An 11,823-nucleotide genomic window follows, 5' to 3' on the forward strand; every position below is an offset into this window, starting at 1 on the left:
TACTAAAATTACAAGTGTTTGCTAACGAAACAACTTATGCCTATCTCACAAGGGTACAAGAGTATGTTGATGCTCTTTCAAATATCGGTGAACTTGTTAGGGAAAAAGACTTGGACATACTTGTAATATCTAGTCTAAACATCCCAGGCTAAATCAATGGTGTGTGCACTCCAATCATCCCGAGCTCTTCCCCTTGCTACCGGAAGTACCTGAAACCAAAACTAAAAACTGTAAGCACGAAGCTTAGTGAGTCTCCCCAAACTACCACATATCATACACATAATCTCATAATAACATACATTAGGCCTTTCCCACTACATCGGGCCTCGCCCGACATCGGACCAAAGTCCGGCATCAGACCAAATTTCGGTATACATATAACATAGCAACAGGCATATAAAACATAAACATATAAACATTCTTCAGGCTTGGCCCGACATCGGACCAGAGTCCAAAACACATAACACATAACATATAAGCTAGACCTTCATCGGGCTTGCCCCGACATCGGACCGAAGTCTGGAGCACATAAACAGACACATGCAAGAATTACGAAGACATCAAGCATACAAACATTCATCGGCCTTGCCCTGGCATCGGACCGAAGTCCGGAAACATATAACTACATTGGGCTAACCCCAAAATTGCTAACATACATAAACGGTTCGTGCCTTAGACCCGTTCCTACTGGAAGAGGACTCACCTTGCAAAGTTGACTGTTGAAATCTCGAGTAAGGAATCTCTGATAGCTGCTCCCACGACTCCTCGACTATTACCATAATAACACTTAGTCAAAACCTAATAATTCTCCTTAGGGTAAAATAACCATTTTACTCCTCGTCAAAGTTAACGCTTTGGTCAAAGTCAACCTTCTGGTTGAACCAACTCGTCAATTCCTAGAACATGAAACCGCGATCTAACTCGTCGAGTTCCCAAGCTACTAAGTGTTGCGATCTACCGATTCAACTCGTAAAGTCCCTTCACCGACTTGTTGAGTTATAGCTTAAGATAAAACGAGACAAACCAACTCAACTCGTCGAGTTCCTTTGTCTGATTGAGCCATCTCAGTAGATTTAGCTCTTAACCTTCAGATCCAAGCTCCTTACTTCATATACACACTGGAAATACACTTTTAAGGGTAAAGTTTCCAACTTTACCCGCTATTAGTCCTTCTTAAAGGGTTTATGTAACATACACGTTTTTGAAATCGTGTTTTAAGTAAATAATATTATGAAATATTATGTGAATTTGAATGTTGAGTTCTAACAGATAGTTTTTACTAGAATTGAAGTAAAACTATGCTTAGAATCATTCAAAAAGTATTGGAAGTCTTATGAGATTCTAATTAAAAGTCAAATAGTGAAATATAGCAAAAATATAAAATCTGGAATAAGTAAAATTTTATTATTGAAAGTTATAGATAATCTCGTTAGAAACATTTAGGCGAAAACCTCATCGAAATCCGAGTTATAACGAAGAAGTTATGACCAAACGAAGTTCCGTGATAAATCCGAAAAATACTTTGTCGCGTAAAAATTTAGTTTTCGATAAACTAGTTTTTAGCCTTAGCGATGTAAATGAAAGTTGTAGAACTCGTGAAAATAATCAACTTTCATATAAAGACCGTTTGAATCTGACTTCGTATGAGGAAGTTATGATTTTTCGAAGTTTCAGCTTAGCAGTAGACAGCTAAAAACTCGAATTTTAGATCGAGTGATTTTTTAGCCGACACAACCTAAACGAGAATTGAAGGTCTCGTCATTAGTAGTGCAACGGTAAAAAGTCTGACGAAAACGGACGTCGGATGAAGAAGTTATGAATTTTTAACGGATTTTCCTGTCCCGGTCTGTTAAAAATAATAATATTAAAATTAAAGTCAAAATTAGCCGACGAAGTCTAAACGAAAGTTATAGAGCATAATTCTAGCTTTGCGTGCATATAAAGAACGTCAAAAACGGAGCTCGTATGCGAAAGTTATGGATTTTAGAAGTTTTTTCACATTTTTCGAGAAAATTCGTATGAATAATGAAATGCCACGTCACCCTCGTATGCGAGGCTTCCACGTGTCGGACAGATGTTCGCTTCTGATTGGACCGCAGCCTTGCGTGTTGCCTTCTGATTGGACCAAGCCGAGGACCACTTAGCCCGGAACACCTTCGCATGTGACACCCCCTTGATCACCCTCGCATGCGAGACCCACGTGTGAGCCACCTGCTGTCCGAGCCGAAGACCCAGCCGATGACGCGCCTGAAGCTGATGACTCCTCGCATCCGAGCCTCGCTGGAGCCCTGCGAAGCTGCCATCTGGTCCGAACCTCGCAGCCGCCTGTCTCCTTCCCTTCGCTTCGGATCCGAAGCTTAGCCCTATATAAGGGGTGCGAGCCCTCTCGGCTAGTTTAAGAAATTTGGCATTTTCACCCCCTCTTTCAATATTTTTACGATCCCGACATCCCCCAAAGCCCCGGTACTGATTCTAAAGCTCGAAAAACGTCCCGAGACTCCCGAGAATCCCGAAAAATTTATCTTTTCGGTTTCGAAGCTCTACCTTCGCAGAGCCCGGTTTTCAAGAAAACTCCCGGTTTTCAACAACGAAAGTCATATTTAGAGCCGAAGTACTGCCCAAATTAATATTTTAGCCCCCGGTTATTTCACGGTGAGTTTAATATATAGAAATAATTATATGTTATGTGTTATATGTGCTACGTACTTTTCAGTGTTATTATTCCGGGTTATTTTCCCGGGTTATTTTTAATTGCTATTTTTAATAGCAAAGAAATACCTTTGACCATGTGATCAGTAAAAGGACTTAGATTCACGTTGGTACTGGTATGTAGCCTCTGGCCATGTGGAACATGTCTCCGTAAGAGAATGAATTCTATTCTATGGTAGTGGCAGAAGGTTAGATAGGGCTATAAGCCTGAAATCTACCGAAATGTTAATCCGAAGTTGTATATCTTCTGTGCCGTTTGGGCCAAAGCTTTATTGATGTATATCAAGCACGGAAATTGTTATGTCTCATTGATTGTATATCTTTAAATCAAATCAATGATCGATATGGAATGTTTGTCACATAATTCACATATGCCCTTGTTGTTCCTTGTTCCTCTTTGCTTCTGCCCTACTAAAGTATATATATGGCATAACGTTATATTGTATCTATTATTGAACTCACTAAGCGTGTCCGCTTACCTTCTCGATGTTCAACAAATTGCAGGAGATAAACATCCAGTATAGTTATATACTGGTAGAAGATTTTTGAATAGTTTGAAACTATTGTATCGATGGAAGCTTATGAATAGTTTGAAACTATTGTATTTTGCACTCCCATATGTATAAAACTATAGAATCCTCGGAAGTTATGTAATATATAACACTTTAAAATAGTCGGTTTGTATCCAGTAATTTGCAATCTCTTTATCAATGTAAAATATTGTTTTTATGAATATGCAAGTAGCATGTTTTGGAGTAACTATATTGTCGAGTATGAAAGTTTGGGTCTTTCATAAATACGAAAGTTAGGGTCTTTCAGTTTAGTTCAAACCCTAACTCTTTGGGAAATAGATCTTGGTCCACAAGCCATAATAATCTAAACCAAAGCATGTTATACTAGATATAGGCTTTGGACATTAGTTGAGCAGGTAAAGTTCCTAACTTTCCTTCCATGCGTGGCCTTTTAGGGCTAAAAAGGCCATAATAATGTTGTCAAGCTTGCATGGGGATTCCATGGCCATAAAAGTTTGCACCTTTATGCCATGGAACCCTTTTAGATCCCAGATCTGAAATGTAAGTCACTTGGGACATCCAAATCCCAAAGACCAAGGTTCTTGAACCAAAACCCTCATAGAAAGGAAGTAAATAGATCTAATGAACGAATGGTCAAGTTAGAGACTTGATTACCAGAAAGTGATGAGGATGGAAGGAAAATCCTAGATCTACTATCTTCTCCTTGAACCTTCTAGCTCCTTCTTCTTCTTCTTCTAGATTCAAGAACACACAAAATCACTCAAGAATGGCTCACACACTCACAAAATGATCTAGGGTTTCGTGGATTAGGGTTTAGGACTTGGAGGCTGGAAATGAGGCCAAAATGTGAGGATTAAGATGCTTAAATAGGGTGCAAAACCCCGAAATTAGGGTTTCACTATGGTAGACCTACTCGCCGAGTCGAAGGCTCTCGACTCGTCGAGTAGATGGCTGAAAACCCGCGTCCAAGACTTGATTCTACTCGATGAGTCTGGGCCTTCCAACTCGTCGAGTAGCTCTATAAAAATGAATAATTTATAAATAAATGTGTACTAGAAACCAAGCGTTACAATTAGTATGATAAAGTATTTTTTTAGTTTTTGGCCTTTTTACATCGTCAAACGGTAAATATTGAATAATAAACTTTGTAACATTTATTTTTACCTTTTTGTGAAGTTTAAGTCAAGCTAACCTTATATGTTTAAAGCAATATATTTTAGGTCAAATTTCACAAAGATGATACCATAACCTGGTTATGACTATTTTTGTTGAAAATCCTAATTTTTGCAGAAAATGATAGATTTTTAGGTTTTCTTTTTTGTAAAACCAAATCCTTGGTATTTATAACTAGTTTCATAACATATGTCCAAAATAACATATTTTGGTTTATATCCCATAAAAATAGTGTGATAACTTGGTTATAACCATTTTTGCTAGAAAAGTCATATTATGTTCATAAAAACCATAGTTTTTATAGTTTTGTTTTTTTTTTTTGACTTTTTCTCAAGAAAATATAGCATGTTTATACCTATTTTTTCATAGAATTGAACTTTATACAACATACCACCCATAAATGTTCATAATACTAGGTAATAACATTATTTCATGTAGATAACACTTTTACACAACAAGAAGATAAAGCATGTATAACAACTTGTATTATTATACAAGTTTACGTGTATTCCCACGTAAAACTTGGATAAAAACAAAAATGAGGTGTATGAACTCACCTTGCGTGTGTTTCTTGGTGGATAAAGAGGTGAAGATGAAGGATTTCAAGCTAAGAACACTTGAAGGTCGAAAAATCCTATGGATATTAACACATATTAATATGTGTAATTGTAACAAAACTAGTATATATGTGTATAGAATCACTAGATTAGTAAGGAATAACTTACCAAAAGATCAAGAATCAACTTATGGAGATTAATCTTGAGAGGAAAAGCTTGTTCTTGAGAGGATATGAAGAAGATGGAGTGAGGGGGGGGGGGGGTTCGGCCGAAAATAAAGGAGGGGGAGGGAGGGTGAGGGGGTGGGGTGGTCGGATATGGGGGAGAAGGTAGGGTGTAGCTTTTTTAATAAAAAATTCAAGTGGAGTTTTTTTTTATTAAAATAACAATTCTTAAAAGGTGTAATAATTATATAAAACAAAAGTTGTTTCTTTTATTTTTATAAAAGAATGGGTAATTTTTATAAAAAGTTGATTTCTATAAAAAAAAGTATGGTAAAAATGATGTATATTTTTACTTGATCTGAATCATTTAAATTCAAATTATTATAAAAATCATTATCATAAAAAATAATAACACATTACACGAAAGTTAGGATGCTTCCTAATTCTTTTCGTTAAAGTTTAAGTGTTTAAGTCGGGTAAAGAAGTTGTCACATTTGGTGACGAATTACCCAAAAATCTGAATATGTAACCCTTGTTATGAATTTTCCATGTAGCATAAAGTTTATGAACTCAACTACATTGTGTTATGAATATTATTTATACCTAAATAATATATAATTGAATTATTGAATTTTTAAGTTACTAACCCTAATTAGGGTTTATATTCAATAATTGGCAACAAGAAAGGTGTTTTGCATTATAACTTATCAATAGTACATTAGTAACATTAGGGAATATCACATTTCTCCTAAAATTCTAATAATAGTTGAGTTGACCTGGTTGACTTTTGTTGAGTTTGTTTGACCAAAACTGGCAGCTGTCATAGGAACTTCAGTTCTTAGGACACCTCATTAACTAGAATAGGATTTTGGTCGACCCAACCAAGATTGAAGTTGTTATGCAGTAGAGGTCCCGAAGTCTCCATCGGAGGTCAAGAGTTTTCTAGTTTTAGTTGGGCATTATCAGAGATTTATTCAAGACTTTTCCAAGGTTGTTGTACCCCTCACTCGTATGACGAGGAAGGGCGTGGATTTTTGTTGGGGGCCTGAGCAGCAGGTTGCATTCAAGACACTAAGGCAGAAGTTATGTGAAGCCCCAATGTTCACCCTTCCTGGGGGTGTTGAGGATTTTGTTGTTTATTGTGATGCTTCCATCACCGGTATGGGGGCAGTTCTTATGCAGCGAGGGAGGGTTATTGTGTATGCATTTAGGAAGCTGAAGTCGCATGAGGTTCGGTATCCGACACATGGTTTGGAGTTAAGAGCAATGGTGTTTGCTCTCAAGATTTGGTGGCATTATATGCATGGGGTCCGGTGTACCATCTACACAGATCACAAGAGTTTGAGATATCTCATGGATCAACTGAATCTGAACATGAGACGTCGTATATGGCTTGACGTGGTCATGGATTATGAATGCGAGATTTTTTACCACCCCGAAAAGCGAATGTAGTCGCTGATGCTTTGAGTCGCAAATCGACTAGTTCTTCTGTTTGGAGCCTATGTATGAGGATTTCGATCGAATCTCCACTTTAGGATTTGATTAAGGAGGCTCGAGCCGGGGGGTCAAGGAGGAGAAATGGAAGCAGGAAAGACTCAGAGGTGAGATTGACAAGTTTTCTACTGACATTCATGGATTGTTGACCCAGTGTGGTTGGGTTTGGGTAGCAGATTTTGGTAGGATCGGGCAGACTGTGCTGGAGGAGGCACACAAGTCTAGATTTTCGATACACCTTGTTGCCACCAAGATGTATCGGGATTTATGACTCAGTTATTAGTGGTCGTACATGGAGAGGGTGATATCTTGTTATGTTGAGAGGTGCTTGACCTGTCAGATGGTCAAGGCCGAGCACCAGAGGCCACATGGAGAGGGTGATATCTTGTTATGTTGAGAGGTGCTTGACCTGTCAGATGGTCAAGGCCGAGCACCAGAGGCCACATGGTAAGCTTCAACCTTTTGAGGTCCCTATGTTGAAATGAGAGTAATTGACCATGGATTTCATCACCAAGCTACCTTGGATTGCTAAGGGGTTTAATGAGATTTGGCAAAAGCGTAATCATGCACATCCTTCTGGTTTTACTGGATTTTGGGATACTCTGATTATGATTATCATTTTTGGAACAACTTTTTTGTAAACAATTATGGTCTTTGGATTGGTTTTGAAAAAAATAAAAAAAAATCCGAGTTTTTGGGATGTTACGTGCCCCTAGGACCGTGCAAGGGGGTCGTGCCCCCTTGCAATTCAATATGCGTTAAACACAATACAATCTGTTTAGTATCGATATCTTATCTTGATAAAGATGTTTTCGTTAAATAGTCCGCACACCATCATTACCAAAAGAAATCAAGCACATTGAAACCTTGTTGAATAACCATATCTATGAAGAAATTCTCAAATATTTATGCTTTAGGTTTATGACTCGGAACAATTATAATTTTTGCATTTTATTTATAGTAATTACAAGTTAAATAAAAAGACATTTTTTTTTTGTAATGTTCAATTATGATAGTCCATGAATAACATAAGAATTCATAAATGAGGTTTAAGGGTCTAATAATAATTAAATACCATATTTATTGTGTGTTTATTTTTTTCGTTAGTTTACTAGTTGTAAGACATGTGTATTACACTGATTTATTATAAAAAAATCAAATATAAAGATATACTAACATTTAGGAGTTTGAATTTGTAATAAAAAAACATTGAATTATTGAAATTGAATTGTTCATTTCTCTTTTAAATATAAACAAATAAATTAAATAAATAAACAAATAAAATAATTAGATTCAATTTAGAAATCTGGAAATTACATTTATTAAATTTGAATATTATATAAAATTTAATAAAATAAAATAAAAAATCATAAAATGAAAAAGTGAAAAAAAATCAAAAAATCTTAAGAGCCAATATATGTGAGATGCAATAAAAACATGACATATCAAATTTTATAGTGTAAATTACGTAGGTAATTTTTAAACATGTGAAATTGAAACTTGGTTGAATCCTTCATTTGGAAAAAAAATTTGCTGCATAAATTAAGAAAAAAAAAAAAGTAAAACATCATTTAATAACCATATAAATAGGGTTCAATTATCCCGTAATTGAATTGAGAGATCATAGTATTTGGTTAAGTTGATAGAAATGAACAGCGATCAAGAAACTAGTGGCTTCTTGCCACCCACCAAGACCGGTTTCACCGATGAACTCCGCCGCCAACCATCTTCATCCACCACAAACCTTACCGGAAACACCCCTCATCATCTCCCTGGCTTCACCAAACTAAGCATCCCACCCACTGACACAACCACTCTAGACCCACGCCTCGCCGCCGCTAATGGCCGTGCAATTTTCACCATTCCGGCAACTTCTTTCCGTGATGCAGTAGCGGCCACTCCCGCCGTCGATACCCACAACGCAATCAGCCCAACTGTATCAGACATCGTTACATCTCCCGATCAAGAACATACAACAACCACCACCACCACCACCACCTCAACGCCTCAGAAGGCCCGTGAGCCACCAAGAAGAAACCCACTTCGCCGGACATTGTCTGACACCATTTCAACTGTTCGGAAACCCATCACACCGGCGCTAGCGTCTTCAAATCGAAGTGAGAGTCCCCAATTCAAGGTTCGTCGTCGTTGTGTTCTTGAACAACAATCTTTCTTTATTTTCTTTCACAGAAGACGACTAATCTTTCTTTAAACAGAGACTGAAGAAAACGGAAGAAATGGTGACCGATATCGCAAACAGGTGTTGGGAAGTTAGAGGTAAAATTGGAGTATCAGAAGAAGACGTTGAAGATGGCAATCCTTCTGAAGTAATTAAACTCCATTTTTAATCGTGTTTTTTGTTTATTAATCAATCAATTAATTTATAAAGATTTGATGTGTAAATGTGTTTAGGCAATCGTGGAGCAAGAGGAAGAGGAAGTGAGAGGGGAGTTTGTGAGAATCAGACGACTTGATGATGGGAATTTAAACATCAAATTGAGTTGTTCGTGTGGTAATTGCTTTGAATTTTTGCGTAATCGCATTGGGTGTTTTTACAGATTGACAATTTGACATAGAAATTAGGTCATGGATGCATGTTCTTCAATGTAAGCCACACATTTGTGCATCCATCTCTATGAACATGCAGTTTTTTCTAACTATTGAATTCATTTTGGATCAACTCATTTTTGTTTTACATTTGAGCAGTTAATTGATGTATTTTAGCTTTCAAGAAATACTTGGACTTACAGGTGAAAATCATAAAGATTTATCAATTCAATCTAAATTATTTTGTTTACAAGCAACATCACAATTAGGTAATCATGCAAACAAATGTTATAAAAACAATAATATCATATAAAACTTCTATTATCCATCATCACTAAGACATTATTTGGTGCATTATATCGATTAGATATGCTGAAAGAGAAAATCCAAAGTCAAAATCATTAAAATAGATTTAGATAAACATTCAACAGCTACATAATACACCCTTATTTGCAAGGCGTGCTTAAAAAATCAAAATCCAACCAATAACGAAAAAAAAGGGGGAAAAAAGTTGGCTTGAATTTTGGCTTTTTAGAAAAAAAAAACGGAAAGACAAAAAAAAAATGAAATTTTTACAAATAGTAATAACAAAAAAAGACGAACCCCCACCCCCCCCCCCCCCCCCCCCCAAAAAAAAAAAAAAAAAAAAAAAAAAGAAGCAAAATACAAAGTTTTCATGATTAAAATAAAAAGCATGTAGGTGGTTAACCAAAAAGACGGAAGATACCATATAATTTCCCTAAATATTATAGGGAAACCCTATTCTATAGCCCGGTTAAGAGTTTTATTATTATTATTATTATTATTATTATTATTATTATTATTATTATTATTTTATGGTAAATTAGAAAAAAAAAATTATTCAAGTGGTCAAACCAAAAATTCCGAAGTTATACTAGTTTATATATAGTTACCTTATATTTAATTGTCGAGAAAAAAATAATTTGTTAGTTTATAAGTTTTTACTAAATTAAAAGTAAATTAATATCTCAAGTAGTATTATAATAAAAAATAGTAATTTTTTGAAAATAAAAATAATATAATTAAGCTTTAGATTATATAGCAAGTTTATTGAAGGTGACTATCGTGTTGTTGTTGATATTATTCAAGAACTACTCTCACTTTGATGGCTTCTTTCAAATATAAATGCACCTTATTTTTCTCATATCGTGTTGTTGAATGTTGATATTAAGCAAAATGCTGTCAAGAATTGATCATAACAATTTAATTGATGAAAACATTAAATATATTTAGCAATTAATTTCATTGCTTAAAATTTCAAGAAATCTATTAATACGCTTTCTATAATTCTGTATCTACTATGGGGTTAGAATATTCATAATTCATGGTTCAAGATGAGAGTTGAATGAGGTGGCATATTTAATTACCATTCAATAGATTAAACTATATCATTGTGAGATATCATGTTGACATTCAATGAATATGAAGTTCAATAGTCGCTGAACTATTCAATTGGAAAAATGAAAAATTTTAATTATTGAAAATATATTTCATTGAACTTTGTAGAATTCAACACAAAATTAATATAAAGTTTTATAAAAAGTAAAATGATGATGTATCAATCCATCACACTCTAATATGTTCACTACATTATGGATGCCGTTAACATACTTATAATTAGTTTCCTATTTATACATTGTTTAGGAACCATTGTTACTTTTGTATTAGCTAGGTGTATATATACTCCCCCTTTTTCATTTTCAGAGTGATAAATACACATCTTTCTCTTGTTGAAATCGATAGTGATTTTGACGACACCTTCATCAACCATGTTCTTTATTTTTGTCATTTTCAATCATAAAACGAGACATCAATGCCTTAAGGGAATTGGAAATAGGGTAAGATGTGATTGATGCTATTTTCTTCATTTTATGATATGTTATGAAAGAGACAAGAGAATCTCATAGAAACCAAATTAAAATATCTTCTTAAAAGGTATTAGTGCATTTGACAACGATCTTTTCAGAACATTTAACTTCTTTTAAAAAGAAAATTTTATTAAAAAAGGTCTCGTTTGAAAATAGGATTTCAAAACTTTCTTTTATTTTAGAACAAAACGTTTTTAATTTAAAATTTATTTCAGATAACATTTAAGGAAAATTCTTATCTGTTATAAAAAGAATTACAACGTTGCCCTTAAGAATCATGTATCTATTATTGCAGAGGGAATAAGGGGACTAGCAGGTGCACTGCCCCCTAATATTCTTTTATTTTGCTTATGTTATTATAGTAGTAATAAATCTCATTTAATTGTTCTAATAAGCCCAAAATGAAAATTCACCCTAACCCTACGAGTGCCCTCTATAGCCCAGTTTCTTTAACTTGGACAATTACAAATTACAAATTACCCTCACATAATAATTAATAACAAACACAATTACAAACCTACATCGGCAATTACAAATCATCGGCGGCAAAGAGTTCAATGCAATCACATTCATCGGCACTCTTTTTTACCAACTTCGATTTCAAGAAAAGGTAATTTATAATTCTTATTTGTTAATACATGATTAAGTTTATGTAATTCGTGGTTAATTTTTTATTGAACAGTGTTACTTGTAATTAATGATAATATTAATTTTTTGTGTAAATTGTGGTTAATATTTTTGTTGAACAATATAATTT

The 11,823-nt window shown here is 34.7% G+C and overlaps 1 protein-coding gene across 1 annotated transcript; it reads left to right on the forward strand.

Annotated features, from left to right (window-relative positions):
* Positions 1 to 8,239: 8,239 nt before the first annotated feature.
* LOC145051753 (uncharacterized) lies at positions 8,240 to 9,325 on the forward strand. The gene is made up of 3 exons (XM_078999575.1): positions 8,240 to 8,767; positions 8,847 to 8,957; positions 9,043 to 9,325. Exons 1-3 carry the CDS (start codon positions 8,279 to 8,281, stop codon positions 9,199 to 9,201), a joined length of 759 nt encoding a protein of 252 aa, XP_078855701.1. The 5' UTR covers positions 8,240 to 8,278; the 3' UTR covers positions 9,202 to 9,325.
* Positions 9,326 to 11,823: the final 2,498 nt, after the last annotated feature.

The sequence above is a fragment of the Lactuca serriola genome, chromosome 5, assembly GCF_051521515.1.
Source record: "Lactuca serriola cultivar US96UC23 chromosome 5, Lser_US96UC23_V15, whole genome shotgun sequence".
In the NCBI taxonomy this organism is placed as follows: domain Eukaryota; kingdom Viridiplantae; phylum Streptophyta; class Magnoliopsida; order Asterales; family Asteraceae; genus Lactuca; species Lactuca serriola.

What these genes read in the sequence shown, in the direction of transcription:
- LOC145051753 (XM_078999575.1), top strand. Translation starts at nt 8,279, where the DNA reads ATGAACAGCGATCAAGAAACTAGTGGCTTCTTGCCACCCACCAAGACC. An exon ending in GTGAGAGTCCCCAATTCAAG is followed by an intron (nt 8,768 to 8,846) that starts GTTCGTCGTCGT and finishes TTCTTTAAACAG; the next exon opens with AGACTGAAGAAAACGGAAGA. An exon ending in AAGATGGCAATCCTTCTGAA is followed by an intron (nt 8,958 to 9,042) that starts GTAATTAAACTC and finishes AAATGTGTTTAG; the next exon opens with GCAATCGTGGAGCAAGAGGA.